At 58.2% G+C, this 25,746-nt stretch overlaps 1 protein-coding gene across 4 annotated transcripts; it reads left to right on the forward strand.

The window, feature by feature from the left end:
- The first annotated feature begins 1,683 nt into the window (after positions 1–1,683).
- MYO1C (myosin IC) lies at positions 1,684–25,573 on the forward strand. 4 transcript variants are annotated; one of them, XM_078437571.2, is made up of 32 exons: positions 1,684–1,903; positions 9,152–9,307; positions 9,424–9,539; positions 10,099–10,297; positions 10,378–10,458; positions 11,833–12,012; positions 12,094–12,192; positions 12,389–12,502; positions 12,589–12,660; positions 12,945–13,064; positions 13,188–13,270; positions 13,492–13,597; positions 13,715–13,795; positions 14,098–14,189; positions 16,362–16,456; positions 16,537–16,583; positions 16,692–16,772; positions 19,009–19,114; positions 19,224–19,341; positions 20,671–20,784; positions 20,864–20,940; positions 21,292–21,360; positions 21,459–21,543; positions 21,639–21,798; positions 22,082–22,165; positions 22,892–22,985; positions 23,080–23,135; positions 23,262–23,397; positions 23,475–23,545; positions 23,635–23,732; positions 23,807–23,906; positions 24,362–25,573. In XM_078437571.2, exons 1-32 carry the CDS (start codon positions 1,829–1,831, stop codon positions 24,386–24,388), a joined length of 3,192 nt encoding a protein of 1,063 aa, XP_078293697.2. In that variant the 5' UTR covers positions 1,684–1,828; the 3' UTR covers positions 24,389–25,573. The 4 variants fall into 4 exon arrangements, with proteins under 4 accessions (XP_078293697.2, XP_078293698.2, XP_060502880.2 ...); XM_078437572.2 differs by lacking the exon at positions 1,684–1,903 and adding an exon at positions 2,736–2,875; XM_060646897.3 differs by lacking the exon at positions 1,684–1,903 and adding an exon at positions 7,305–7,531.
- Positions 25,574–25,746: the final 173 nt, after the last annotated feature.

The following is a 25,746-nucleotide window of genomic DNA, read 5'->3' on the forward strand; positions in this document are numbered from 1 at the left end:
AAGATGTCACCATCTTTTCTCTCTGCCCCACCTTTTCCCAGACCCTCCTGCCCCCAACATCTCCATGGTAACCTCTGTTCCTGCCCCAACACACTCAACACCTGAGGAACCCCAAACAACCCACACTTGCCCGCCTCCTGCCTTCGTGCCTGCACAACCATCATGGGCTCTGCCACAGGGCATCTGTCACTTGGCAAACAGAGAAACCAAAGCTCAAAGGAGTGGCGTGATCCTTCCAAAATTACACAGGCAGCTGTGGTGTCCTGCAGGGCCAGAAACCCAGGAACGAGGTCAAGACCCGGGTTTGAATCCGAGTTCCACCTCTTCCCACACAGGAATCTCGGCTGTCTGTAAAACACAAAGAATGAATCCATTCACAAGATTGTTGTGAGAACAATTGCAAAAACAACCAAAGCGACAGCATGCCTACCTCTTCGTTCTGATTAACGGAGCCCTGGGGCTGGGTCTCCGTGGTCCCCCCTTCTGCTTGTGGAGCATGCTTGTCCATGTGCCCACCTCTCCCCTTCCCTCCTTTAAGTCCTCACACATCCCTACCCCTGCCTCCTGTTGGGGGCCCCCTCCTGGCCTGGGGGTGGGGGTGAGTCCAGTGATTGAGAGGCCGGGAAAGGGAAGGGGGAGTGTTCTCCCTCCTCTTGGCCCCAGTCAGGATATGGTCGCTCTGGGCCCAGCCCTGACCCGCTGGGTGGAAACAGGAAATATGTGAGACTTGGTGTTCGCTGGGTCTCTGCGCCTGGCTCCACAGCTGATAAGGGCCATTGTGTGGCCACCGGGGATGAGCCTGCCCTAGATAGACATGCTGCTCAGAGGAAGGAAGGAAGCTTTGCTGGCCTTTCCTGGGCGGGGGAAGCCGTGGGGAGGGAAGGAAAGGGTGCCCCGGGGGGAAGGTGCCCATCCAGGGGGCTGTCAAGGCCAGCACCAGCCCACTGGACTTCACCCCTCCCAGGCCAGTGCCTCTCTCTGGAAAGGTCACTTTTCCCCATCCTCTTTCCCTTCTCACTTCCGATAAGGAACGGCTGAAGACCTGAGGGCTCACTCCCAGGCCAGGAAAGTGTCAGCTGTGATTTAGCAACAATAAAGAAGAAAACAGGAACGCCGGGGGTGAGGGGCACCTGAGGGTGCTATGGAAAAGTAAGAAGCCGACAGGGCTACAGCTGCCCAGAGCCAAGGAGTCTGGGGACCAACTTCCCAAGCATTAAAGGCTCCAGAGGACGGTGGGACGGGGGCCTCCTCCCAATGTCGTCCTGCCTCTCTGGCTAAACCCCCTCTGTCCAACATGGCCAGCCCCCAGCCGCTCTGGCCTCTCAAACTTAAGGGGTTTGCCCACTGCTGTGGGGAGGTAGGCACACTGGGGGAACATGCAGGAGGGGCAGTGCCTATTGATGGATCCTGTTGGCTTAGGGCGGGATGTGCTTCTGGTTTGGGGAACACTGAGCTCTACGGCTGACACCGGTGAGTGGGCAGCAGGAGAGGCCTGGCCATGGAGCTGCTGTGGCGAAGGACCCTCCTAACCTTTGACCTGGAGGCCAGCTGCATCAGCTCCTCTGGTTACCTGGGACAACAGGCATTTCCTCCATCCCTCGGCCCCTCCTCTTCCTGCCCCAACCCGCTGGGCCAAGAGGCCTCCCAATCAGACCTGCGCTGCTCCAGCTGTGTCCTGAGGAGCTGGACCAGACACATCCCCCGGGGCCGGAGTTGAAGCCGAACCAAGTTGCCATCCCAGTGTGAGACCAGATTCCTGACTCCGGGAGCAGCCAGAGCCAGGGGGCAGGCAGGCTTTTGCTCAGCACACTGGCTCTCCATCGGCAGAATGGCACTGCAAGTGGAGCTGATACCCACTGGGGAGATCATCCGCGTGGTTCATCCCCACAGGCCCTGCAAGCTTGTAAGCTGGGATGCCCTGGGCCGGGAGGAAGGGTGGCAGCATCTCCCCAGGGCCCAGCAGCTCCCTCTCAAGCAAGCCCCTCAGGAAAGAGGTGAGCAGTGGGGAGGGGTTCTGATCTTTGGCTGGACAGGAACAGACTGGACAAGAAGGGGTAAATGAAAGGAAGGGGTAAGAGTTTAAGCACCTCTAGGAGCAGGGTTTTTCTAAGCAGGGATCTAGGTTTGAATCCCTTCTCTCCCAGCTCCCTGATCCTCAATAGGCTGGACTATAAACTGGCCCTAACACGTAGGTGACAGGACTGCTCTGGGGCCAAAGGACCGGCGGTGCATGTAAAGCTCCAGACGCATAGTACAGGTTGAATTAATGCCTCCGCTTCATTCAGCCCAAAGAACCAGGACTGGCCAGCTCAGAGCGGTAGCTTGGGCAGGGAAGGAGGGGGAAGGGAGACAGGTAGGCACAAGTGGGGAAGAGCTGAGCTGGCCTGGCAAAAGCGGGGCGGGGGTCGGGTTTGCTCTGAGGATGCAAAGCGGCCCTAGGATGGGGAAATGCATCCCCTCGACCCCAGCGCTGCAGCGAGTGGGCCAGGTGTGGAGAGTGCGTGAGTGTGTGTGTGTGTGTGTGTGTGTGTGTGTGTGTGTGTGAGAGAGAGAGAGAGAGAGAGCGAGCGCGAGCGAGCGCGTGTGTCCGCGTGTGGCTGTGACGCGCGCCCCGTCCCCGGAGCTGGTTGCGGAGTGTGCGGCACCGAGTCTCGGCGGACTAAGGCGGGGGCCAGGGCCGGGGCTGGCCGGGGCGGGGCGGGGCGGGAGGGTTCGCGCGCGCGCGCCCGGGCCTGGGCCCTGCCCGGGATGACGACAGGCAGCGGCCCGGCCCCGGGCGGGCCCTGGGCGGGGAGAGCGTGCCGGGGCCGCGGACTCCGGAGCCGGCCACGCCGCCCAGCCTGGCCCCCGCCTGCGCACCCGAAGAGCCGAGCCGGTGGGTACGGGGGGCGTGGGCGCACGGCGGGCAGCAGCCGCGTGGTCTCGGGAGGGGTCGGCCGGCGGGGGGAAAGGGGGAAAGGGCAGGTGGCCGAAAGCCGAGCCCAGCCCGGAGCTGCCGTGCGGGAAGGCGGGGGTCGCCGGCCTGGGGATCGCTGGGGCCGAGGGTCGGCCCGGGCGGCCTGGCCCGGCCCGTGAGGGGTCCCAGAACTCGGCCTCGTGGAGACTTAGATTACTTGCAGGTAACGTGAGGGCGGGGAGGGGCGGCTGGGGTCACAGGATCCAGGCACCCTGTACCCTCTTTGGGCCCCTCCGGCAGCCGGGGCTGCCTCTGGGTTCCGGAGAGGACGCTCGAGCCCCGCCCCTTCCCGTACTCCGCCCCCGGGGCCCTGCAGTGCCAGCTTCCCCGCGCCTGGGCGCCGGTGAGTGCGGCGGCCGGGGTCTCGGAGGTGAACGAGAGAATGAATGGTCGGTCCACGGCCTTATTCAACTCCCGGCACGCTCTGGGCTCTGTGATTCGTTCACTCATACAGGCGTCCACGAGGGGTTACTGAGCCCCTACTGTGTGCCTAGCCGGGGTGTACGCCCTGGAGGGAGCAGTCTCCCGGGAGAGACTGACAAGGAAACTGGCGATTGGAGCACGATGAGATATGGAGGGGGCTATGTGTTGGGGGAGGCAGGAAGGGGTTCTGAAGGAGGTGATACCTGAGCTGAGTCTTCAAGGATGACTAAGAGTCAGTCAGGTGGGGAGAGGGAGGGTGCGCCCAACCAAGGAAGGTGCAGGTGCAAAGACAAGAAGCTTAGGGAGAGAGCGACGTGTGATAGGGATGGGGGCAGTTCCTCCTGGCTGTGTGTGGTAGTGAAAGAAGGGACTGGAGAGGGCCACCCCTGTGGTCACACGGGAACAGGGCACATCGGGGTGAGCTGAGGACAGAGGGGGCTGCTGGAGTCTCTATGCAGGTTCCTGGCAAGAAGCATTAGGTGTGAAGTGTGGGCTTGGCACATGGAAGGGTGCCCCATAAACTTTCACTCCGTTAACATAAGATGTTAATTAATCAGACTTGCATTTGTAAATACTACAGGCTGTTGTGGGAAAATGGATTGGAGGCAGGAAGGCTGGGAGGGCAGTGTGAAGGTTGCTGCCTGATCCAGGAGCACAAGAGTGAAGGGGGAGCAGAGGGAAGGTTTTAGCAGGTGGTGACTCCTTGGTGTGAGAAATGGAGGGAAGTGAACAGGACTTTTGATGTCAGATGGTGATGACTAGCTGGAGGTGTCTTCCTCCTTTCTACATATAGGATATTGAACAAGGAGGATAGGTCAGGGAGACAAAGTGCTCTGTTTACTTCTGCTGGACCCCCAAGCAGAGGTGTCTGGCAGGCCAGAGACCCATGATTCTAGAACTAGAGTGTACAGCCCTTGACTGGGGCCCTGTGAACAATTGGGTAGAGCCCTTTAGTCCCCACCTTTCATCTCCCTTGCCCCTCACAAGTTGCCTTAAGTCTGGAACAGTCCTTGGTGGGGCAGCCTGGGCCCAGATCTAAGATACATCCAATAAATATAAACTGAGCATAATGAATATAAACTGAATATAAATTCTTCTGTGCCCAGCACTACACTGTGGGTGAGAGAGGCTATGAGTCTGTTTCCCCAAAAGGCCAGGAGGCTGCCTCGGTGGAAATCAGCTTTTAGCAGAAATCTGGGGATGCTCAAAACACCCTCTCCAGATCTGCATGGGTCCTTTGAGGCTCTTTGAACATCTGAGGCTGCCACTGCCTTCCCCACTCCTCCAGAGGCCAGTCTTGAGGGTACCTGGCCCACACTAGGTAAAGGGCACTGGATGACCTAGGTCTGCTGGGTCTGCCCCATCCCTGCCTTTAGAGGAAATGACACAGGTGGGAGGAAACCCAGAGGTAGTCTTGGGAAATAAGTCTTGGGTCACTCATGTGTCCATGGCTTCTCGCCAGCCTGCAGCCAGCCCCTAGGTGCAGGGCCATGCTGGGGGCCCAAAGGCAGTGGCGTACTCCCTAGCTATTGCTCCTAAGGCCTACATATCAATAGTCACACAAAACCGACAGGGTTGTATACTGGGCACTGCAGTCACGGGGTTACTGAGGAAGGTCATAGCCTGCCAGGGCAGCGAGTTAACCCTTGCAGAGAAGCGGAAGCTTGGACATCCACCAGCCAGCGGGCGGGCCTGCCTCTCTCCTTCAGGGCAGCCCTGCAGAAGCAGTGAGTGCTGGCGTTGCCGGTTCCAACCCCACCCCTCCTTTTACTAGTCCTGGGATCTTGAACAAGTCATTCACCTGCCCAGACTCAGTTTCCCCGCCTATAGAATGGGGTAATAACGCAGACCTAAAGGCTTGGCTTGGGAGCATGGAAGGGAGTACGGTAAGTGGGCGCTGAGAACGCAGGAAGCTCCAGGAGCTGCAGCCTTGGTCGCTGTGTGTCTCACACCCTTGGTTCCCCGCCTCCCTACCCCCTCCCTGGGGCTGGCGCTTCCGTCCAGTGAGGCGGGGCGGGCGGGGGCCGGGACCCCGGCCGGGGCCGCCCCTCTGGCCTGCCCGGCAGCGAAGACGCCCCCTCCTTCCGCCGCCGGGCGGCGGCTGTGGGGGCGCCAGCGGGCATCCCGGGAATGCGGCGGCGCGGCTCCGGGTGGGGGGTGGGGGGGTGGCCGGCAGGACCCCTCCGCACGCGGATTCCCCTCATTCCAGCCGCTTGACGCGGCAGCGGGCGGGGCGGGCTCTGCGGCCGCGAGGCTCCTCCCGTTCTCCGCTCCTCCTCCCCGGTCCGCGAGCGGCCGCAGCGCCAGCCCTGTCGCCCCCTTACCGCAGGGAGCCATGCTGCTGGTGGGGGCTCGCTCGACCTCGTTCCCCCAGTATCCAAAGGCGCTCCCCACCCCGAGTGGGCTGGAACCTGAGAACCCTCCCCGCTCCCCTTCCCTTCTGGATTTTAAACCTGGGACGCCGCAGAGGGCGCCCCCTTCCTCCCTGAGCCCGCCTCTGTTGGTGGCGTTTAATACCCCCCCTCCTCTCCCACCCATCTCCCAGCTGCGCACCCAGTCCCCTGGCCCCTCCGCAAGGCCCCATCTCCCAGCTGGTGCCCCCCCCGCGGGGTCCCCCGGGCCGCGGCTCCGACCGGGCTGTTGTTCTTGAGGTAATGAGCCTCCCCACGAGGCTACAGCCCGCACCTGCCGCAGCCTCACCCCCTCTCGGGGGAGCCTGGGTGCGAGGGGCATGCTGGGGCTTTAGGTCTCGGCCCCGCCTTTTCCTCTCTAGGACAAGTCCGCGTTACTGTGCCTCAGGTTCCTTATCTGTCAGGTGGGAAACAGGTAAAGTTTACGAGAGCTGTCTGTAACTGGCAGGCACGCCTGAGGGGCTTTCCCCACTATAGGAAGTGTGACCTATCTGGCCCAGGGCCTGGCTCTTAGTAGGTCTGTCCCAAGCACGTGTGGAATGAATGTCGGGCCGAGAGAGGGAAGTGCTTGTTGAGGGACTGGGAGGTGCCTTCGCCCTTTATCTTAGCCTTCCCAGCAATCTTTAAGGCAGGTATTAGCCACATTTTAAGGATGCAGAGTTGGCTCTAGGAAACCGACTTGCTCCCATACAGCTCGTGAGAAATAGCCCAGCCGTTTGCAAGCACCAGAGCCTTTTAGCCATCACCGCCTCTGCCAGCGGTGGGATCTGAGCTAGAGTTTGCCCCTCGAGTGCCTTTTAAGACCCCAGCGACGGTGGGGCTGCTTGGGGCTGATTTGGGAGAAGAGTGTCCTGGGGGATCAAGAGGCAGAGGAGAGGAGCCCCTGAGCGAAGCACAGAGGCCCTCGTTAGGGTGTCTGGGATAGGGGAGAAGGGTATAGGCCCCAAATGCTGGAAGTCGGGTGTACATTTCCCAGATGGAAGAATGAGACCTCCATAGGGGCCAGACACACACCGCGCCCGGCAAAGGCTCCCTGTGGCCGTGGCTGTCCCTTGGGTGTGCGCTCCGTCCTGACTCGGAACCTAAAGAGATTTTCTTGGGCCTTAAGGACACTGGGCCACCCCCCAGAGAGTATATAGGGGTGGACAGTGTCCTGCACGGAGGCTCCGCCCGCCTGGGCGCGCCGGCCGTATTTGGACATTTCGGTCTATTTTTAACTTTCCTGGGACTTGAGGTTGGGGTGAGGGGAGATGGAAATCCTGCCTCCTTCGGGACCCAAGGGCCTCAATCTTCGTCGTGCGCCTGGCCTGATGTGTAGTGTAGACACAGCCCGGAAGTGAGTTCCGGGTCCGTGTAGACGCGGCGCCCGTGCGGGTTCCGGGCCCCACCCTGGAACCAACAACGCCCCTCCTGGAAAACCTGACTCAGGCCGAGCCCCTCCCGGGCGGGGAGCTCCGTCCCCCCCCCCCCCCCCCATTTCCACCCCCGCACCGAAATCCCGCGTAGTTCCCACCCCACTCCCACCAGCTGGGCAGGAACCCCCAAGTGCGAACCCCGTGGGAGGCGCGGGCGGCCGGGGAGTCCCGCGCTTCTGAGGCTCGCGCAGGGGGCGGCGCGGGGGGCGGGCCGGCCCCTCCCTCGCTGACGCCGCCGCCGCCGCTGCCGCCGAGCCCCGGGCGGAGAGCACGGGCAGCGGAGCAGGGCGCCAGACCGGCCGGGCAGGATGCGCTACCGGGCGTCGGTGAGCGGAGGTGGCGGGCAGGGCGGGGGTCCCGAGCGTCCCTCTCTGCCTCGCGGCGCCGCCTAGGCCCCGCCAGGAAGCGGGCGCGGCCCAGGAATTTCGGGTGGAAAAACGTCCCGGAAAGTTGCAGGGGGAAGAGGCGGAGGCAAAGAGGGCCGCGGGGCACTCGGACCCAGAGCCCGGCTGGCGGCTCTCAGGGAGGGCTGAGAGCACAGAGACCCGTCACCCAGAGGGCAAGGGGGCGGGAGCTTTGGCCAGATTTGGCAGCAGCTTCGGGACAGCATTGGGGGGAGGGGGGGGCGGTTAAGGCGGCGAGGGACAAGCCTGGGAGAGGCAGGCCAGACCCAGAGGGGTGCCCCAGGCCAGAGATCTGGATGCTTTGTGGTTGGAGGAGAATTGATGGCCTCAGTGGGATCTACACCCCCCCCACACACACACACTGCCACCTTGCTGTTCTCCGAACCTTGACACTCTTGACGTCAATTTCCTAGAGCCCCCTCTCCTCCTATGTGAAGAGTGTAACCTGGGGTGAGGGCCTCGTTGAGCCTGTGTGCTCTGGAGGCAGCTGGGCTTTCCATGGTAAAACCCCCACCCCCTTGAGGCTTCTGGGGCTCTCAGGAGGAGGGTGTCTGGGGAGGCTGGCAGCTGGAGGAGAGGGTGTGGCCCAGCTATGGGAAGGAGTGCCCCCCCCCTCCTCCCCTGCAACTTCTGGGGTGGGTGTTGAGTCCAGCTGGGACAGGAGGCCCTCTGGGGAAATCCCTCTCCTGTGGTCTGTTGGTGGCCTCTTGCTTGGTCCCTGACTCTCTTCTCCTGGAGATTTTTTTTTTTTTAATTTTTTTTTTAACGTTTTATTTATTTTTGAGACAGAGAGAGACACAGCATGAACGGGGGAGGGGCAGAGAGAGAGGGAGACACAGAATCGGAAGCAGGCTCCAGGCTCTGAGCCATCAGCCCAGAGCCCGACGCGGGGCTCGAACTCGCGGACCGCGAGATCGTGACCTGAGCTGAAGTCGGAGGCTCAACCGACTGAGCCACCCAGGCGCCCCTCTTCTGCTGGAGATTTTGATGAGTGAGGGTGGCAGAGATGGCTCCACCCTGACTGCAGAATTCACTCTGAGCCATTTTGTCCTCCAAAGCACCTGTCACACGTGGCCCAGAACTAAGGGACTTGAGGTCACCTGGTCTAACTCAACTCCTCCTTGAGGAGGAAACAACCCAGAGAGAGGAGGGGATTTGTCCAAGGTCAACAGAGCATTCTTTTTATTATTCCAGGGAGTTTCTTCTCATGACTCCTCTTTCTCTACACAAAAAGCAGTGCCTGCCTGGATTTAGTGGCCTTGCTTCACATTCCTCAGGGTCTTCCGTGCCCCAGTGTCCTGTGTCCAGGTGCCATGTGCCCCACATGGTCCTTGTTCTGTATGACCCATGTCCTGGGTGTTCCATGTGCCAGCTTCCTGTGACCCTGCCCCTGTACCCAGCATGGTCCATTTCTTGGGTGTTCTCTGTGTCCTGGGTGCATGTGCCCCTGGTTGCCCTCTTAGTCCCACAGGCTGAGGTGGAAGAGAAGCAGCCTTACCTTACCCTGCTGGCTCTGACCGTCCTGTGGTCCATTCCCTGCAGGCCCTGGGCAGTGACGGGGTGCGGGTGACCATGGAGAGTGCACTGACGGCCCGTGACCGGGTGGGGGTACAGGATTTCGTGCTGCTGGAGAACTTCACCAGTGAGGCAGCCTTCATCGAAAACCTGCGGCGACGCTTCCGGGAGAACCTCATTTACGTGAGCCCCAAGTGGGAAGAGAAGGGTTTCTGGGGGGCGCAGACACAGGTCTGAGGGGGAAAGAAGCACCAGGAGCCTCTGGGAGAGACTTCTGATTCTCCTCCCTCAACCCCCAGACCTATATTGGCCCCGTCCTGGTTTCTGTCAACCCCTACCGGGACCTACAGATCTACAGCCGGCAGCACATGGAACGTTACCGGGGTGTCAGCTTCTATGAGGTGCCACCCCACCTGTGAGTGACCCCCAGCCTCTCCAGGAGTGACCCCTCCCCCCCCACCTGAGATGATCCCACCTGAGATGACTCTCACTCTAGAATATCCCTGACCTCCAACCTGGGATGAATCATCTGTGAGGGGTCCTACAATCTCTCACCTTAGAGTGACCCTGATCCCCACTTGAGATGAATCTCTCAACCCCATCTGGGGGGGGGCCTCCCCAGCCCCCACCCCACCTCACACCCCTAGCTCCTTGCCCCCAACTGTACCAGGGCATGGCTCCCCAACCTCAGTGACTCTGCGACCCCAATCTCTACCTGAATGACTTCCAGGACCCCCACCCGTGAGTGATCTCCTCAGTCCTCCATCTCAAAGTGACCCCCATTTCAGGGTGAAGGACCTTCCCTGACCCGCAGTCCTGAGGGTCCCCCAATCCCCATCTGTGAGGGTATGCCCAACTCCCACCCACAAATGAATTCCAAGCAAATATGAGAAATACGGGAATCCCTGTGCCCCATCCCCCTCCTACCTTGCCCCACTCCCATCCCTTAAGCTCCTGACAAGCCTCTGCCCCAGGTTTGCAGTGGCCGACACCGTGTACCGGGCACTGCGCACCGAGCGCCGGGATCAGGCGGTGATGATCTCTGGGGAGAGCGGGGCAGGCAAGACAGAGGCCACCAAGCGGCTGCTGCAGTTCTACGCTGAGACCTGCCCAGCCCCCGAGAGGGGGGGTGCTGTACGTGACCGGCTGCTGCAGAGCAACCCGGTGCTGGAGGTAGGGGACAGCAGTGTCTGCAGGGAGGGAGGGGCAGGGAGAGAACACCAGATATCCCTCATACCCCCCTCCGCTCCTAGGCCTTCGGAAATGCCAAGACCCTCCGGAACGATAACTCCAGCAGGTTTGGGAAGTACATGGATGTGCAGTTTGACTTCAAGGTACCTGTGGATGGGTCAAGGCAGGGGGAATGGGATTCCCAGGTGGTAGGCACCCACTCGCCAGGTCTTTGGTATCAGCAAATATTTATTGAGCGTCTACTCTGTGCCAGGTGCTGTTCCAGGTGCCAGTGGTACAGCAGTGAAACAAAATAGACAAAAATCCTGCCTCCAGGGAGATAGACAATAAACAGAAAAATGTAATTTAGGTGACGAGTGCTATAGAAAAAGTAAAATGAGGTGAGGGGTAGGACCAGTTGCTATTTTAAATAAGGCAGATAGGGTAGACCTCACTGAGAAGGTAGTATTTTGGTAAAGGCTTGATGGAGACAGGGGAGCAAGCTGTGCGGATACCTAGGGGAGAGAGTTCAGGCAGCGGGACTAACCAGTGCAAAGGCCCTGGGGTAGGAGAGTACCTGGTAAGGACAGCAAGGAGGCCAGAGAACAAGGTGCCCAGGAATAGGAGGGGAGACTGGATGGTGCAGGCACTTCTGGGTCTTTGTAAGAAGTTTAAAAAAAAAAACAACTCTGAGTAGGGGCACGTGGGTGGCTCAGTCGGTTAAGCCTTTGACTTTGGCTCAGGCCATGATCTCGTGGTTCATGAGTTTGAGCCCCATGTCGGGCTCTGCGCTGACAGCTCGGAGCCTGGAGCTTGCTTTGGATTCTGTGTCTCCCTCTCTCTCTGCCCCCCCCCCCCCCTGCACATGCTCTGTCTCTGTCTCTCTCAAAACTAAATAAAACAAAACAAGAAACTCTGAGTAGAAGGGGAGCTGTTGGAGGGTTTGGAACAGAAGTGCGTCATGATGTGACGTTGCTCTCAAACAGATCCCTCTAGTGCTTTGTCAAGAGTAGATGGTAGGAGAAGCAGGCTGAACAAGGAAACCAGTCCAGAGGCTGGTGGTTATTAAGCCGAGATGACAGATGACAGTGGCTGGGACCAGTGTGGTGGCAGTGTAGAGTTGTGGATGTTTTGAGGGTTAAAGCAGCAGGATTGGCTGCGTGGTGGGACATGAGGTTAGGGAGGAAAAGAGGCTTCCAAGAGGAGGGCAAACTTCTTGGGTGGAGTGGCCATTGACCAAGATGGGAAGAGAGGAGCTGGTCTGAGGAGGGGACACCATGAGTACAGGGTGCAGTTCCAGGCCTGTTGAGTGTAAGCGGCTCGTCGGACAGCCAAGTGGAGTGGCCAGGTAGATAGGGCTGGACGTGCTCATTTCCCAGATGAGAACACGGAGGCCAGAGGGGGTGGCTGGCTGAGCCCATGCAGCTAGTCGCAGCTCTAGAATTAGAGGCCAGGAGTGCAGAGGAAGGCGGGGGAGGGTGGGTTGGAGCCTATCCCCAGGCCCCCTGAACAGCCACCACGTCCTGCCCTGCCCACAGGGTGCGCCTGTGGGTGGCCACATCCTCAGTTACCTGCTGGAGAAGTCCCGAGTGGTTCACCAGAACCACGGGGAGAGGAACTTCCACGTCTTCTACCAGCTGCTGGAAGGGGGCGAGGAGGAGATGCTGCGCAGGCTGGGCTTGGAGCGGAACCCCCAGAGCTACCTGTACCTGGTCAAGGTGAGTCGCGAGTGGGCAGGGCGGGTGCCACCCAGGGAGCGCAGCGCGGGGGCTGGTGACCCAGCTCTGCCCTTCCCCCAGGGCCAGTGTGCCAAAGTCTCGTCCATCAATGACAAGAGTGACTGGAAAGTCGTCAGGAAGGCTCTGACAGTCATCGACTTCACTGAAGATGAAGTGGAGGTGAGGCCCGTGCTGGGGACCCCCCCTTTCCTCCTGCCGCACCTGGAAAACCTCCGTCCGCTTTTACAGCCCTTACAGCTCCCTTCTCTCAGACACTCCCCCACCTATTCCTTGCTCCATCTGACTGCTCACTGGTTGCCCTCCTTGGCTCTCTGCCCCTCCTGTGACCCCCACCCACCCCTCCCTGTTTGTCCAGGACCTGCTGAGTATTGTGGCCAGCGTCCTGCATTTGGGCAACATCCACTTTGCCGCTGATGAGGAGAGCAACGCCCAGGTCACCACCGAGAACCAGCTCAAGTATCTGACCAGGGTGAGTGGGGTGAGCAGAGGGCGAGGGCAGAGGGGCTGGGGTGAGGAGGAGTGCACCCCCACCATGCCCACCCCCTCCCTTGACAGCTGCTTGGTGTCGAAGGCTCAATGTTGCGGGAAGCCCTGACACACAGGAAGATCATCGCCAAGGGGGAGGAGGTGAGGCCAAGCCTTTGTCTCAGGACGTGGGGGGTGAAGGGGGTGCAGGTGCTCCAAGGCCTCTTCTGAGACTCCCACCTCCAGGAACGCAGCCTCCTGTCCTTATACCGTCTTCCCTCTGATGTGGCCACTGTGGCCTCTCCTGGCGTGCCCCACCCCCCAGGCTCACCAGGAGCCGGGAGGACAGAGTGGTTGTGGTTTTCTGGTGCTCGGCCTGAGCCCATACGGGAGGCAGATGGAAAGGGGTCTGTGGCATTCATCTCCCGTCTCACCTTGGCTGGCAGCTCCTGAGCCCGCTGAACTTGGAACAGGCTGCGTATGCACGAGACGCTCTTGCCAAGGCCGTGTACAGCCGCACTTTTACCTGGCTGGTCAGGAAGATCAACAGGTCGCTGGCCTCCAAGGTGAGCTCGTGGCCCTTGGCCCATGCTGCTTCTGAGGCAGCAGAGAGGGCAGTCCAGGGAGGCCTGGGGCTGGGTGCTGGCAAACACCAGGACCCACGCTCTTTGTTGAACCGCTGGCCCTAGGATGCTGAGAGCCCCAGCTGGCGGAGCACCACGGTCCTTGGGCTCCTGGACATTTATGGCTTTGAAGTGTTTCAGCACAACAGGTCAGCCCCCCCATCCACCTGCCCGTCTCTCCTCCCATCTCCCCTGTTCTGGTCCCTCTCCTCTTGCCCCTGCCTCTCGTATTCCTGATGAAGTCCCCGGCCACCTCGGGTCCTGCTCTGTGTACCTTCCCTTAGCTACTCCGAGTCCTCCCCGCATCTCTCCCCTGTCCTGGTCCTGTGTCCCCCTTGAACTACCGTGGGCTCTTCTGTTTCCTTCACAGCTTTGAGCAGTTCTGCATCAATTACTGCAACGAGAAGCTTCAGCAGCTCTTCATCGAGCTCACCCTCAAGTCGGAGCAGGAGGAATATGAGGCAGAGGGCATCGCGGTGGGTGCGAGCCTACAGGTGTCCCTATGGACACCCCATAGGAAGCCAGGCACTGGGGTCCCCCGGACAAGGTGCTAGGACCCCATGATGATGCTGTCCTTCCCTTTTGCCCTTCAGTGGGAGCCTGTCCAGTATTTCAACAATAAGATCATCTGTGACCTGGTGGAGGAGAAGTTCAAGGGCATCATCTCCATTTTGGTGAGTCCTTTGCTCTTCCGAGGACTCATGTTGGGGGCTGGGTGGGAGGATGTTACTCCGTTCCCTGTTCTCTTAGGCCTGTCCACGGAGGGCCTGAGTTTGGTGTTGAGTAGGGACAGGGCAGGGCTGTGTGTGGAGGGTGAGGTGAGGTGCTGGTCTGGTCTGGAAGCTGTCTGTGGGAGGCTCCCTATGATCTGCCCCTGTCCGCTGCATCTCTGCTTCCTGGCACGATGCCCCTGAGTCTCCTGTGCCCTCCGGCTCCTTCCCTGATACATCCCTCATCCTCTGCCACACCCCCCCAGGATGAGGAATGTCTGCGCCCTGGGGAGGCCACGGATCTGACCTTCCTGGAGAAGTTGGAGGACACAGTCAAGCACCATCCGCACTTCCTGACGTAAGCGGGGTGGCCGAGCAGCTTAGGGGCAAGGGCTCGCTTGGGGAAGAGCCTGTGAAGCGCGGGATCCCCCTACAATCCTAAGACCCCAGCCATAAGGAGGGATGACCAGGGGAGTTGCTAAGCTGAGGACAGGCGCACAAAGCCACAGCTTGTGGTGCATCATCAAAGTAAGAAGCTAAGAGGAGCATGGCTCCCTCCTTATTCTTTTTTGAGAATGAAACTTGTTAAGATTTTTTTAGCTTCCTTATTTGGAAGTTGCTCTTTCTTTAAGGATTCCCCTAATGTGGGAAGGGGAAGGAAAGAAGCAAGCACCTCTGCCCTGCATCTTTTGTGCACATCACCTCCTCTAACCTGAAGCAAGCCTGTAAGGAGGCATTCGTGGTGCTTTCTCCACTGTACTGAGGCTCCAAGAGGTGACGTCATTTGCCTAAGGTCATCACACATTTAGTAAGTTGCAGAGCTAGGACTCAGGCCTGGAGCTGTTGAACGCCAAAGCCCTGAGCATCTTACCTTTTTATTTTTTTATTTTTATTTTTTGCTTAGTTGTAACCTTAAGGGGCACCTGGGTGGCTCTGTCGGTTAAAAGTCTGACTCTTTTTTTTTAAATTTTTTTTCTAATGTTTATTTATTTCTGAGACAGAGACAGAGCATGAGTGGGGGAGGGGCAGAGAGAGAGGGAGACCCAGAATCCGAAGCAGGCACTAGGTTCTGAGCTGTCAGCACAGAGCCCGATGCGGGGCTTGAAGTCACAAACCGTGAGATCGTGACCTGAGCCGAAATTGGTCATTCAACTGACTGAGCCACCCAGGCACCCCAAAAGTCTGACTCTTGATTTCAGCTCAGGTCATGATCTCACGGTTTGTGAGTTCAAACCCCGCATCAGGCTCAGCGCTGACAGTGCAGAGCCTGCTTGGGATTCTCTCTCTCTCTCTCTCTCTCTCTCTCTCTCTCTCTCTCTGCCCTTCTCCTGCTCATACTCTCTCTCTCTCTTTCAATTTATTTATAAATAAATAAACTTTAAATTAAAAAATCGTAACATTAAAAACCTCTTCCTGGGGGCGCCTGGGTGGCTCAGTCAGTTAAGCATCCAACTTCGGCTCAGGTCATGATTTCAGGGTTCTCAGGGTGCAGCACTGACGGTGTGGAACCTGCTTGGGATTCTCACTCTCTCCTCTCTCTCTGCTGCTGCCCCACTCAACGCTTTCTCTCTCTCTCTCATAGTAAATAAATTAACATTTTTTTTCTGATTGTAAAAATAATAATGCTCATTAGAGAAAAATTGGAATGTGTGCAAAAGCCACTTGTTATCTAGCTTAACACCCAGAGGTCATCACTGTTAACAATGTGAGGCATTTCCTTCCTGCCTTTTTCTATATGTTTTTTTTTCATAGTTGAAAACTTATTGTGTATAAGGTTCAGGATAATGTTATATCCTGAGTGTTTTCCTGGATCATCAAACAGAAAAATTTCCTCAAAACACTTCCTCCAGTGGCTCTAACTCACAGATACTCTACTGCTCTCACCCAGCCTCTGGAGGCCCCTAGCCAGCCTCCAGGCTTCTGCTGGGGTAACAAGGCTGCCACAAACATCCTTGTGCCTTAAATCTCTCCCTGTATCTCTGGTTAGTTGCTTGGAATAGTTGTAGAAAATGGTGGGGGTGGGGGTGCGCCTGGCCGGCTCTATTGGTGGACCATGTGACTCTTGATCTCGGAATTGTAAGTTTGAGTCCCATGTTAGGTATAGAGATTACTTAAAAAATAAAATCTTAAAAAAAAAAAAAGGTAGACAATGGGTTAAAGGGTATAAATACACTTAAGTAATCTTTTGGGGCAGATTTCCATTCTTAAAATGCAGTGGGCAGCACTGAGCCTTCTGAGCAGAGTCACATAACAGCCACAGGCAATGAAAGGAGACCTCTGCCCCGTGAGCCCCAGCCGCTCAGAGGCCTGCATCCCGGGCCTGGCACTGTGTGACCCTGGGAAAGGCCGTCTGCCTCCCTGAGCCTCCACAGCTGACGGCCCTGCCCTGTGTGTCACCAGGCATGGAGGGTTGTGGCGTGGCCCAGGGCGTACCTGCTCCTTACTGGATGCCCGGTTCGTCTCTTGAGCCTCTTCAGCAGGAAGGCGCGTGGCTCAGGCCAGCAATCTGTAGCTTCCTCTCATTCTCCAGGCACAAGCTGGCTGACCAGCGGACCAGGAAATCTCTGGGCCGTGGGGAGTTCCGCCTTCTGCACTATGCTGGGGAGGTGACCTACAGCGTGACCGGTGAGGATTCTGGAGCTGGGTCCCCACAGTGGGCAGGGAGAGGGGCTCGCCCTCACCTCGTGTCTGCTCCCCCCTCCCAGGGTTTCTGGATAAAAACAATGACCTTCTCTTCCGGAACCTGAAGGAGGTGAGAAAGACTGGGGAGAGGGATCGGGATCTGGGCACTGACTGACCTCTGCCCCAGGAACGGGTCCCACCTGCCCCTGTGCCCTGACTCCCTGCTTTGCCCTCACAGACCATGTGCAGCTCAGAAAATCCCATTATGAGCCAATGCTTCGACCGGAGTGAGCTCAGCGACAAGAAGCGGCCAGAGACGGTGTGGAGGCTGTGGGGACCTGAGGGGGCACGTGTGTGCACGTGTGTGTGGATGGGTGCCTGCGTGAGCCAGGAGTTGGCAGTGTGCATGTGAGCTACGTGTTCACTGGTACACATCTGTGTGCGTCTAGGAGGCTGCCCGTGGGTGCATCTGTGCTGGCTTCCATGTGTGCACCTGTCTCTACCTGTAGACCCACACGTGAACCCCCGAGTCCTTGTGGGGATTGTACCTGTCTCTGCGTCGGCACTTGCCTGCATTCACCCACTCGGCAGACATTTGGATCAGACATTCCTAGGCACTTAGGAGACCAAAATGAATAGGTGCTTTCATAGAAATGTGCACAGGGTGCTTTGGAAACAGAATAAGGAACAGCAAATTGCCTGAGGGAGTAGAAGTGGGGGGAGCAGTCTGGGAAGGCTTCCTAGAGGAAGCATCTGAGATAACTTGGGACTGAGTAAGTGCTTGTCAGAGGGACCTATGGGAGAGCACAGCAGGCAGAGGGAGGCCCAGCACAGACACGCAGAACCCAAAAAAAGACCAGGAGGTTGACAGGAGAGTGACATCATCGAGAGAGAGGCTGGGAAAGGCGGGTGCGGCCAGTGGTGCCTGATTCAGGGAGAGCTCCAGTGAGCTGAGGGCAGAGGTGTGGCTGTTGGGTGTGGCGGGAGGAGGCCCCGGGTCCCAGCAGGAGCGGGCTCAGTCTGAGGTAGAAGCTGGAGTCCTGCAGGCTGAGACACGCTGGCAGGGAGGGTGCAGAAACCATGGGTTGCCCAGTGTCCCACTCCCCAGTCCCTTGTTCCCTGATGCATACCCCTCGCCCTCCCCACACACACATACCCCCCTTCGCGGGAAGGACACGCACCACTGTCCAGGCCTCTCCAGCAGGCTGCAGGTTCACGTATCCACTGATCTCCTCCAGTGCCTTCCAGGCAACCCACTGGTCTAAAATGGGCCCTTGATTGCACAGTGCCCCAGGCCTGCCCCTTCTGTGTCCCTAACTCAGGACGAGGATCACCCACCACCCAGTCTCACAGGCCAGAAACCTGGGCAACATCCGTGACTCTTCAGTCTCCCCCATCTCCCTCATCCAGACAACTACTGGATCTTGCTGGTTCCTGCTGCCTGAGTACTTCTCAGCTCCTTCCCCTCAGCCTGTCCCCATAACCACTGCTCCAGTTCAGTGCTCTGAGCCAGCCAGTGTCATCTCTGGTCTCCTCCTGGCTTCCTGGCTGCCGTTGCCACCCACCCTCCATATATTTGCTTAGAGGTCTTCCAAAATGCAGATCTGTGCCTGCTGTTCCCTCATTCCGGATTCCTCACTGGCTCCCTATTTCCCTCAGGAGAAGTCAGTCCCCCGAATGTGACTCTCCAAGCCTGTCATGATACTGCATCTGCTTGCCTCTCTAATCCTATCTTGTTTACTCCCCATCTGGATCCTTTCACTGCTTATAGCTCCCTGGGTACATGAAACTTTTGCTCAGGCTGTCCCTCTGCCTGAATACCTTCCTCTCCTCTCTTCTGGCTATCTCCTACTTATCCTTTAAATCTCAGCCCAAGGGGCATTTCCTGATGCCCCTTACCCCACTGACTAGATTAGTTGCCCCTCCTTGATGCTTTTGGAACCCCCAGGCATACACCTCTGTCACTGATGGAATTGCGAATCTGTTGAGAAGTCTGCTTCTCCCATAGGCCTGAGATCCTTGACGGTCTTGATGAACAGTGTGCAGAGACAATGGTTGGATGCATAGGCATTAGGACACATTGGTAAAGAAGGTGGCCCTGAAATTCTAGAAGGAGAAAGAGTTGTCATCAAAGGGAGATTAGAATCGGGGTTGTGGGGATACCTGAACAAGTGTTTTTGTTTTTGGTTTTTTAAGTAATCTCTACAGCCAATGTGTAAAAGATTGGATGTAGAGATTGGGTGTGGCTTGAGCCCACAAGAGTAGGTTCCAATGATTGAGTCTCAGCCTGGTGCCTCCTGAGCAGAGTTTTTAGATAGGAGTGAGGTTCCTAAGCTGATGTCTGTAGCCCAGCTGGAAGATGCCAGCAGTCTGGTCCCTCCCTCTCCTGTGAGCTTGGGGAAGCAAAAGGAAGGGCCCAAGTAGGGCCCAGGGGACTGGCGCCACTCCGCTCCAGGAAGGGGCATCTGCAGGGTTCAGCAGCTTTGCCCCAGTGAGGGGCAGGGCTGCAGGGATCCACAGCCTTGGCCAACCTTCCATTCACTTTGGCTGCCCAGGTTGCCACCCAGTTCAAGATGAGCCTCCTGCAGCTGGTGGAGATCCTGCAGTCCAAAGAGCCCGCCTATGTCCGCTGCGTCAAGCCCAATGATGCTAAACAGCCAGGTAGGTGCCTCTGCCCGCCATAGGCCTGTGGGGACTGGGTCACCCCTGCAGGGGCAACAGGCTATCCATCCCTGAAAGTCCACTGACCACCCTGTTACCCCTCCCCCAGGCCGCTTTGACGAAGTGCTGATCAGGCACCAGGTGAAGTACCTGGGGTTGATGGAGAACCTGCGCGTGCGCAGAGCCGGCTTTGCCTATCGTCGCAAATACGAAGCTTTCCTGCAGAGGTGGGGGCGTGGCCTGGCTCAGGCCAGTGAAAGGGGGTAGGAGGGTCGGAAATTTCTGGATCCCGTGAGAGCAGACGGGGATTCTTGGCCCCATTTCAGAGACTAGGACACTGAGTCTCTGAGCTGCTGTGGGTCGCATGTCAGGTGACCCTCCATGCTTGAAGGCCTAATATCAAGCTAGGTGGACAGGACGCCAGCGCTCCCAACCCCATCCCCCACCCCACCTGCTCAGGGACCTGCCCTCATAGAGTACCTGGTTAGGGGTCCATAGGCATGCATCCACATGCTTGTCACCAGGTGGCATAGTAAAAGTCTATGAAGAGGACAGAGTTTCCAATCAGTTCAGAAAGGATAGAGCAGCTTTGTGGTTGGTCTAAGGGGCTGGAGAGTCAATTAGATTTGAATTCCATCCCTGCCACTTTCTAGCCCTGTGGCCTTACACAGATGAGGATACATCAGTTTCCTCCTCTTTAAAATGGATGCAGTGGTGGGGCGCCTGGGTGGCTCAGTTGGTTAAGTGTCCGACTTCAGCTCAGGTCATGATCTCATGGTTCGTGGGTTCGAGCCCCGTGTCGGGCTCTGTGCTGACAGCTCAGCTCCTGGAACCTGCTTTGGATTCTGTGTCTCCCTCTCTCTCTGCCTCTTCCCTGTTTGCGCTCGCGCGCTCTCTCTCTCTCTCTCTCCCTCTCTCAAAAATAAATAAACGTTAAAAAATTTAAAAAAAAAAAATGAATGCAGTGGGGCGCCTGGATGGCTCAGGTGTTTAAGTGTCCTACTCTTTTTTTAAATTTTTTTTTTTTTAACGTTTATTTATTTTTGAGACAGAGAGAGACAGAGCATGAATGGGGGAGGGGCAGAGAGAGAGGGAGACACAGAATCGGAAACAGGCTCCAGGCTCTGAGCCATCTGCCCAGAGCCTGACGCGGGGCTCGAACTCACGGACCGCGAGATCGTGACCTGAGCCGAAGTCGGACGCTTAACTGACTGAGCCACCCAGGCGCCCCTAAGTGTCCTACTCTTGATTTCGGCTCACAGTCATGAGATTCGGGCCCCTGTGTTGGGCTCTTTGCTGAGTGTAGAGCCTGCTTAAGATCCTCTCTCTCCCTCTCCCTCTCTCTCTCTGCCCCTCTCCTGCTCACTCTCTCGAAAAATAAATAAATAAAATAAAATGGATATAGTGACAAAGTGACCTCTGAGGCTTTTCATGAGCTGCAAGTCATGGGTGGGAGTACCCAGCATGTACCCCGAAAAGCTGATTTGGGTCCCCGGGGGTGGGGGGGAATTGATTGGGATGGGGCCTGGGTGCATTTCCGCTCCTCCTATCTCCAGGTACAAGTCACTGTGTCCAGAGACATGGCCCACATGGGCAGGACGGCCCCAGGATGGGGTGGCTGTGCTGGTCAGGCACCTGGGCTACAAGCCGGAAGAGTACAAGATGGGCAGGTGAGTGGTACCCGCCCACACCCAGTGTTTGGGGTGCTAAGGGGTAGCAAGCAGGTGCTGATCACTGCTGCCTCCTCAGGACCAAGATCTTCATCCGCTTCCCCAAGACCCTGTTTGCCACAGAGGACGCCCTGGAGGTCCGGCGACAGAGCCTGGGTAAGAGAGAGGCCGCACCGTCCTGTCCCAGTGGGGTCTGTTCTGGGGAGAAGGAAAGAAATCACTGCATTTGGGCCTTTTCTCCAGGAAGCCCAGTTCACTCACATTCAGCTCCCCTCCTCCTTACCAGCTCCAGTCCTGCTCCTGGATGCAAACTCTGAGCATATTCCCACCTTCCTTTGCTCCCTCCTTCACTCCTTCACGCATCGCATTCTCCTTCTCTTATGTATCCTCTCATTCAGTAGTTCCTTCAGCCACACTCATTCGTGCCCCTCAGTGAGCTCTGACAGTGCCAGGCCCTCAGCTGGTTCCCCAGGGCTCTGGCCAAGTGACTTTCTTTCCCCACCACAGCCACGAAGATCCAGGCCGCCTGGAGGGGCTTTCACTGGCGGCAGAAATTCCTCCGTGTGAAGCGATCAGGTTCGGGGGCCCAGGGGTCCTCAGAAGGGGCAGGGTCTGGGGCTAGAGTGGGCCGCCATCGTGAGGAGATTAAGGTCAGCCGTTTGTGGTCTCCGCAGCCATCTGCATCCAGTCGTGGTGGCGGGGAACGCTGGGCCGGAGGAAGGCAGCCAAGAGAAAGTGGGCCGCCCAGACGATCCGGCGGTGAGCACCGGGGCGCCACGAGGGGGTGGTGCAGAACAGGCGGTGGGGCGCTGCCAGGCCTCTCACCCCCACCCCTGGCGGGCCCACACCCCCAGGCTCATCCGTGGATTCATCCTGCGCCACGCACCCCGTTGCCCTGAGAATGCCTTCTTCCTGGACCACGTGCGCACCTCCTTTCTGCTCAACCTGCGGAAGCATCTGCCCCGGAATGTCTTGGACACTTCCTGGCCCACACCGCCACCTGCCCTGCGTGAGGTCCGTGGGCTTCCCTCCTGATCTGGGGACCGTGAAAGCACTCAGCGGAGGGGCCTACTGATCTTGTGGACGGAGAAGCATTGGAGGTCCCCCGAGGGAGAACTGGAGCTGGGCCACGGAGAATGAGTTCTTTTGAGAGAAACGGCTCAGGAATGGAAGGGATGTCCAGGTTGAGGGGGTGGGGGTCACTCCGGCAAAGGCCCAGTAGTGGGCATATGCCTAGTGTCTTCAGAGGGAAGGGAGCCGGGCTGTGTAGGTGCCCTGACCTCACTCGTGCCCTCAGGCCTCAGAGCTTCTGCGGGAGCTGTGCATGAAGAACATGGTGTGGAACTACTGTCGGAGCATCAGCCCGGAGTGGAAGCAGCAGGTATGGAGAGTGAGGAGGCAGGCGTGGACTGGGACTAGCCAGCGAGGTCGGGGCAGCGTGCTGGGAGGAGCACGTCACCCACCCCCCCACCCTGGGTTTACGGTGTGATGTCAGACGGATCCCGGGCCCTATTTGGCCTCGTGTGTGAGGTCAAGGCTGGAGTGGCTCCTGGGTGGCAAATAGGATTCGTCCTCTGGGCCCACTTCACCAGACTGGTAGAGGCTCCCCAGAGCCCTGTGTTGAAAAGGCTACAGATTCAGTCTGATCGGTTGGTAACGTCTGCCGTGGTTCCACGGATGGACGTTGGTGGCTGATGTGCCTTGTGTTGGCCAAGTCACTATTGGATGATGCTGAAAGACCCACCAGCTCAGATAACCTGTTAGTAGTTTCGAGTATCAGCAATCAGCCAGCTTCAAGGTGCCAAGCTAGAGCTGAACGCCAGGGGCCCCAGGGCCTCATACGATGGGGAGTTAGCCCCCAGGTCGAGCCTAGCCCCTGGAACTGCTGTCTTGACCCTTCTGGAAAGCCTTGTGTCTTGTTAGTGGGGTTGGGGGCAAAGCAGAGGGAGAGGCCAACAGCAGGGTTGTTGGCAGGGCCTTGCCTCCTGGTGCTGGGGCCAGAGAGAAGGTGAGAGACTGTCTCAGTTCCTGGGGCTGGCCTGCCCCTTCCCGCTCCCTGATGGTTCCCACCCCTTGTAACCCCCACCTCCCGCCCTTGTCTCCTCAGCTGCAGCAAAAAGCCGTGGCTAGTGAGATCTTCAAGGGCAAGAAGGACAATTACCCCCAGAGTGTCCCCAGGCTCTTCATCAGCACACGGCTTGGTGAGCCCCTTTCAGTGCTCCGACCCTCCAGCACCATCCGACTTAAGTCCCCTCTCCCCTCCCCTGACCTCTCTCTCCCCCATCTGCGTTGCAGGTGCAGATGAGATCAGCCCCAAGGTACTGCAGGCCCTGGGCTCTGAGCCCATCCAGGTGAGACCACGGTTCTGCGGCCTGAGGGCTGCATGGGGGGTGCTCAGGGCCCGGGCAGAGAATGAGGGGCTGCCCTGGAGGCCCCGTAGCCCCTCCCCGAGCCCTCACCCCACCTTCCATCCGCAGTATGCGGTGCCTGTGGTGAAATACGACCGCAAGGGCTACAAAGCCCGCTCCCGGCAGCTGCTGCTGACACCCAGCGCCGTGGTCATCGTGGAGGACGCCAAAGTCAAGCAGAGGATTGACTACACCAACCTGACCGGTGAGCGAGAGCCCAGGGCTGCTTAGGGAGGGCCCCTGCTCTGACCCTTGACCCCTAACCTCTGCCCTTCCCCTCAGGAATCTCTGTCAGCAGCCTGAGCGACAGCCTCTTCGTGCTGCATGTGCAGCGGGAGGACAATAAGCAGAAGGTACCCTGTTGGGGCCTGGGCGGCAGGGCCGAGGTGGGTTCTCTAGCTTTGGGCAGGGCCTGACCCCTCTCTCTTCTGGACCCCCCCAGGGGGATGTGGTGCTGCAGAGTGACCACGTGATTGAGACACTGACCAAGACAGCCCTCAGTGCTGACCGCGTGAACAACATCAACATCAACCAGGGCAGGTGAGGCGGTCAGGGGTGATGAGGGGACCAGGTGTGCGTATGCAGACAGCCCTCACACACCCCCTTCCTTCCAGCATCACGTTTGCAGGGGGCCCTGGCAGGGATGGCATTATCGACTTCACGCCTGGCTCGGAACTGCTCATCACCAAGGCCAAGAACGGGCACCTGGCTGTGGTGAGTGGGGCCAGCAGGCAACAGCCCACCTCCCTATCAGTAGCCCTGGGGCTCGGGTGAGCCTCGGGTGGCCATGCTTCTCGGCAGCTTGGCAGAGCCTGGGCAGCTCATCCATGGGTCTCCATCCGTGGGGCATCAAACCACCTTGTTCTTCCCATTGCCCATCGAGGGCCAGAGAGTGGGGCCATATGAGCCTCCACGGTGCAGAGGGTCATAAAGATGGCAGCATCGGGAGGTGGGGGAGGCCTGGGAGGCTCGAGGGGAGCTGTAGACAAGGCCCACTCTGGCAGGACGGGGAGTCCTATGGGAGTAGGATCAGAGGCTCCAGGACTGAGGCCACCAGACGCCCACCCCTCAGACCGCCACTGCATTTATCTAATCCATGTAGACAAGCACCCAAAGCGCCTGGGTCTGCTTCCTACTCACCACTTGGGCTTCTCTCTCTGCCCCCATAGGTGGCCCCACGGCTGAACTCTCGGTGATGAAGGCGCGCACTGGACCCCCTCCCACCTCCCAATGCTTTGCTTCTCCCCACCTCCCCTTCCCACTTACCAAAGACTCGAGCTTCTAGACAGGGACCCAGGGACACCTCAAAGCCCACTGACAAATTCCTGCCTTTTGCTCACCCCTCTCTTGAGGGAGCAGCGGGGGCCAGGGAGCCGCCCCAGAAGTGGGCCAGGCCGGGCCACAGCAATAGAAAAGCCGGGGACAGAGGCGGCCATGCCAGCCCCACTGCCGATGCCAAATATTTGAGAGAAGGGAACTTTTGCTGAGGTTTTCTCTGAGATTTTTTGATGCTTTATAAGAAACTATTTTTTAAAAAAGCTATTTTCCCACCCCAAGACACACTGGATGTGTTTTCCCTGATGCCAGCAGGGCAGGGAGTGTAGCCGAGGGGTTGGGTGGTCTGGGCCCCGGTGCCCTCTCCCTTGCCCAGGCCACTCTCTCCTCTTCATTCCCTTGGCACCTTTCTTTCTGCCTGCCTGCCCACCTGTACCCTTTGCAGCCCACTCTGCCATCCCCTTGGGGGCTGAGACCACCTCTGCCTGCCCCCTTCTTCCTGCCTTAAAAATACCCTTTCAAAATCATCACCCCCGCCTGAGGACATCCTGGAGCGGGGGAAGGGGTCTTAGACCACAGAATTTGGAACACGCCGAGAGATCATCCAGTGTAAGCTTCCTGGTGTGACAGAGCAGGAGACAGAGGCCCAAGAGAAGGGATGTGCCCTTCATCCAGCAGGTTGGGGCAAAACCAGGACTGCAGTCCTGTCTTCAACACACCTCACTGCCTCTCCAGGGACAGGTTCATGTCTTTAAGGGTGCATGTGGCTCCCTAACCAGCAATCACCCTGGGGGCCAACAGGTGGGAGAAGCAGTCCTACCTGAGTCTATGCCTTAGGATGACAAACATCCTGTTTATATACTTTGGCCCCAATTCAAGGATGTAGGCCCTTTCCTGGCCCTTACGCCCTCCTGTCTGCGGAGCCCAGGGAAGAGGCTAGCCTTGGGAGGAGCTGCAGAGGCATCACCTCTTTCTGCTGTGTCCCCCCACCTCCCCAGAGGGCCTGAGCGCTGCCCAGCTGCCTCTGCCCTCCTGGGGGTCTCAGCCCACCGCTGATACTTCTGCAATCCAGAGAAACACTAAATAAAGCAATATGTGTTTGCCAACATTGGTCTGCTTGTGAATGTTAGGAAAGGGACAGGACCCCTAAAGGCAACCCGGGGTCTTGTGTTAGAATTTTTGCCTTGTCCACAGAAGGAGGAAGGCAGGGCGCCTTCCCGGAGGGAAAACAGAAGTAACCAGTAGCTGCAACACAGACTTGCTTTTTCGTTAACTATCT

The sequence above is a fragment of the Panthera onca genome, chromosome E1, assembly GCF_046562875.1.
Source record: "Panthera onca isolate mPanOnc1 chromosome E1, mPanOnc1 haplotype 2, whole genome shotgun sequence".
Classification (NCBI taxonomy): domain Eukaryota; kingdom Metazoa; phylum Chordata; class Mammalia; order Carnivora; family Felidae; genus Panthera; species Panthera onca.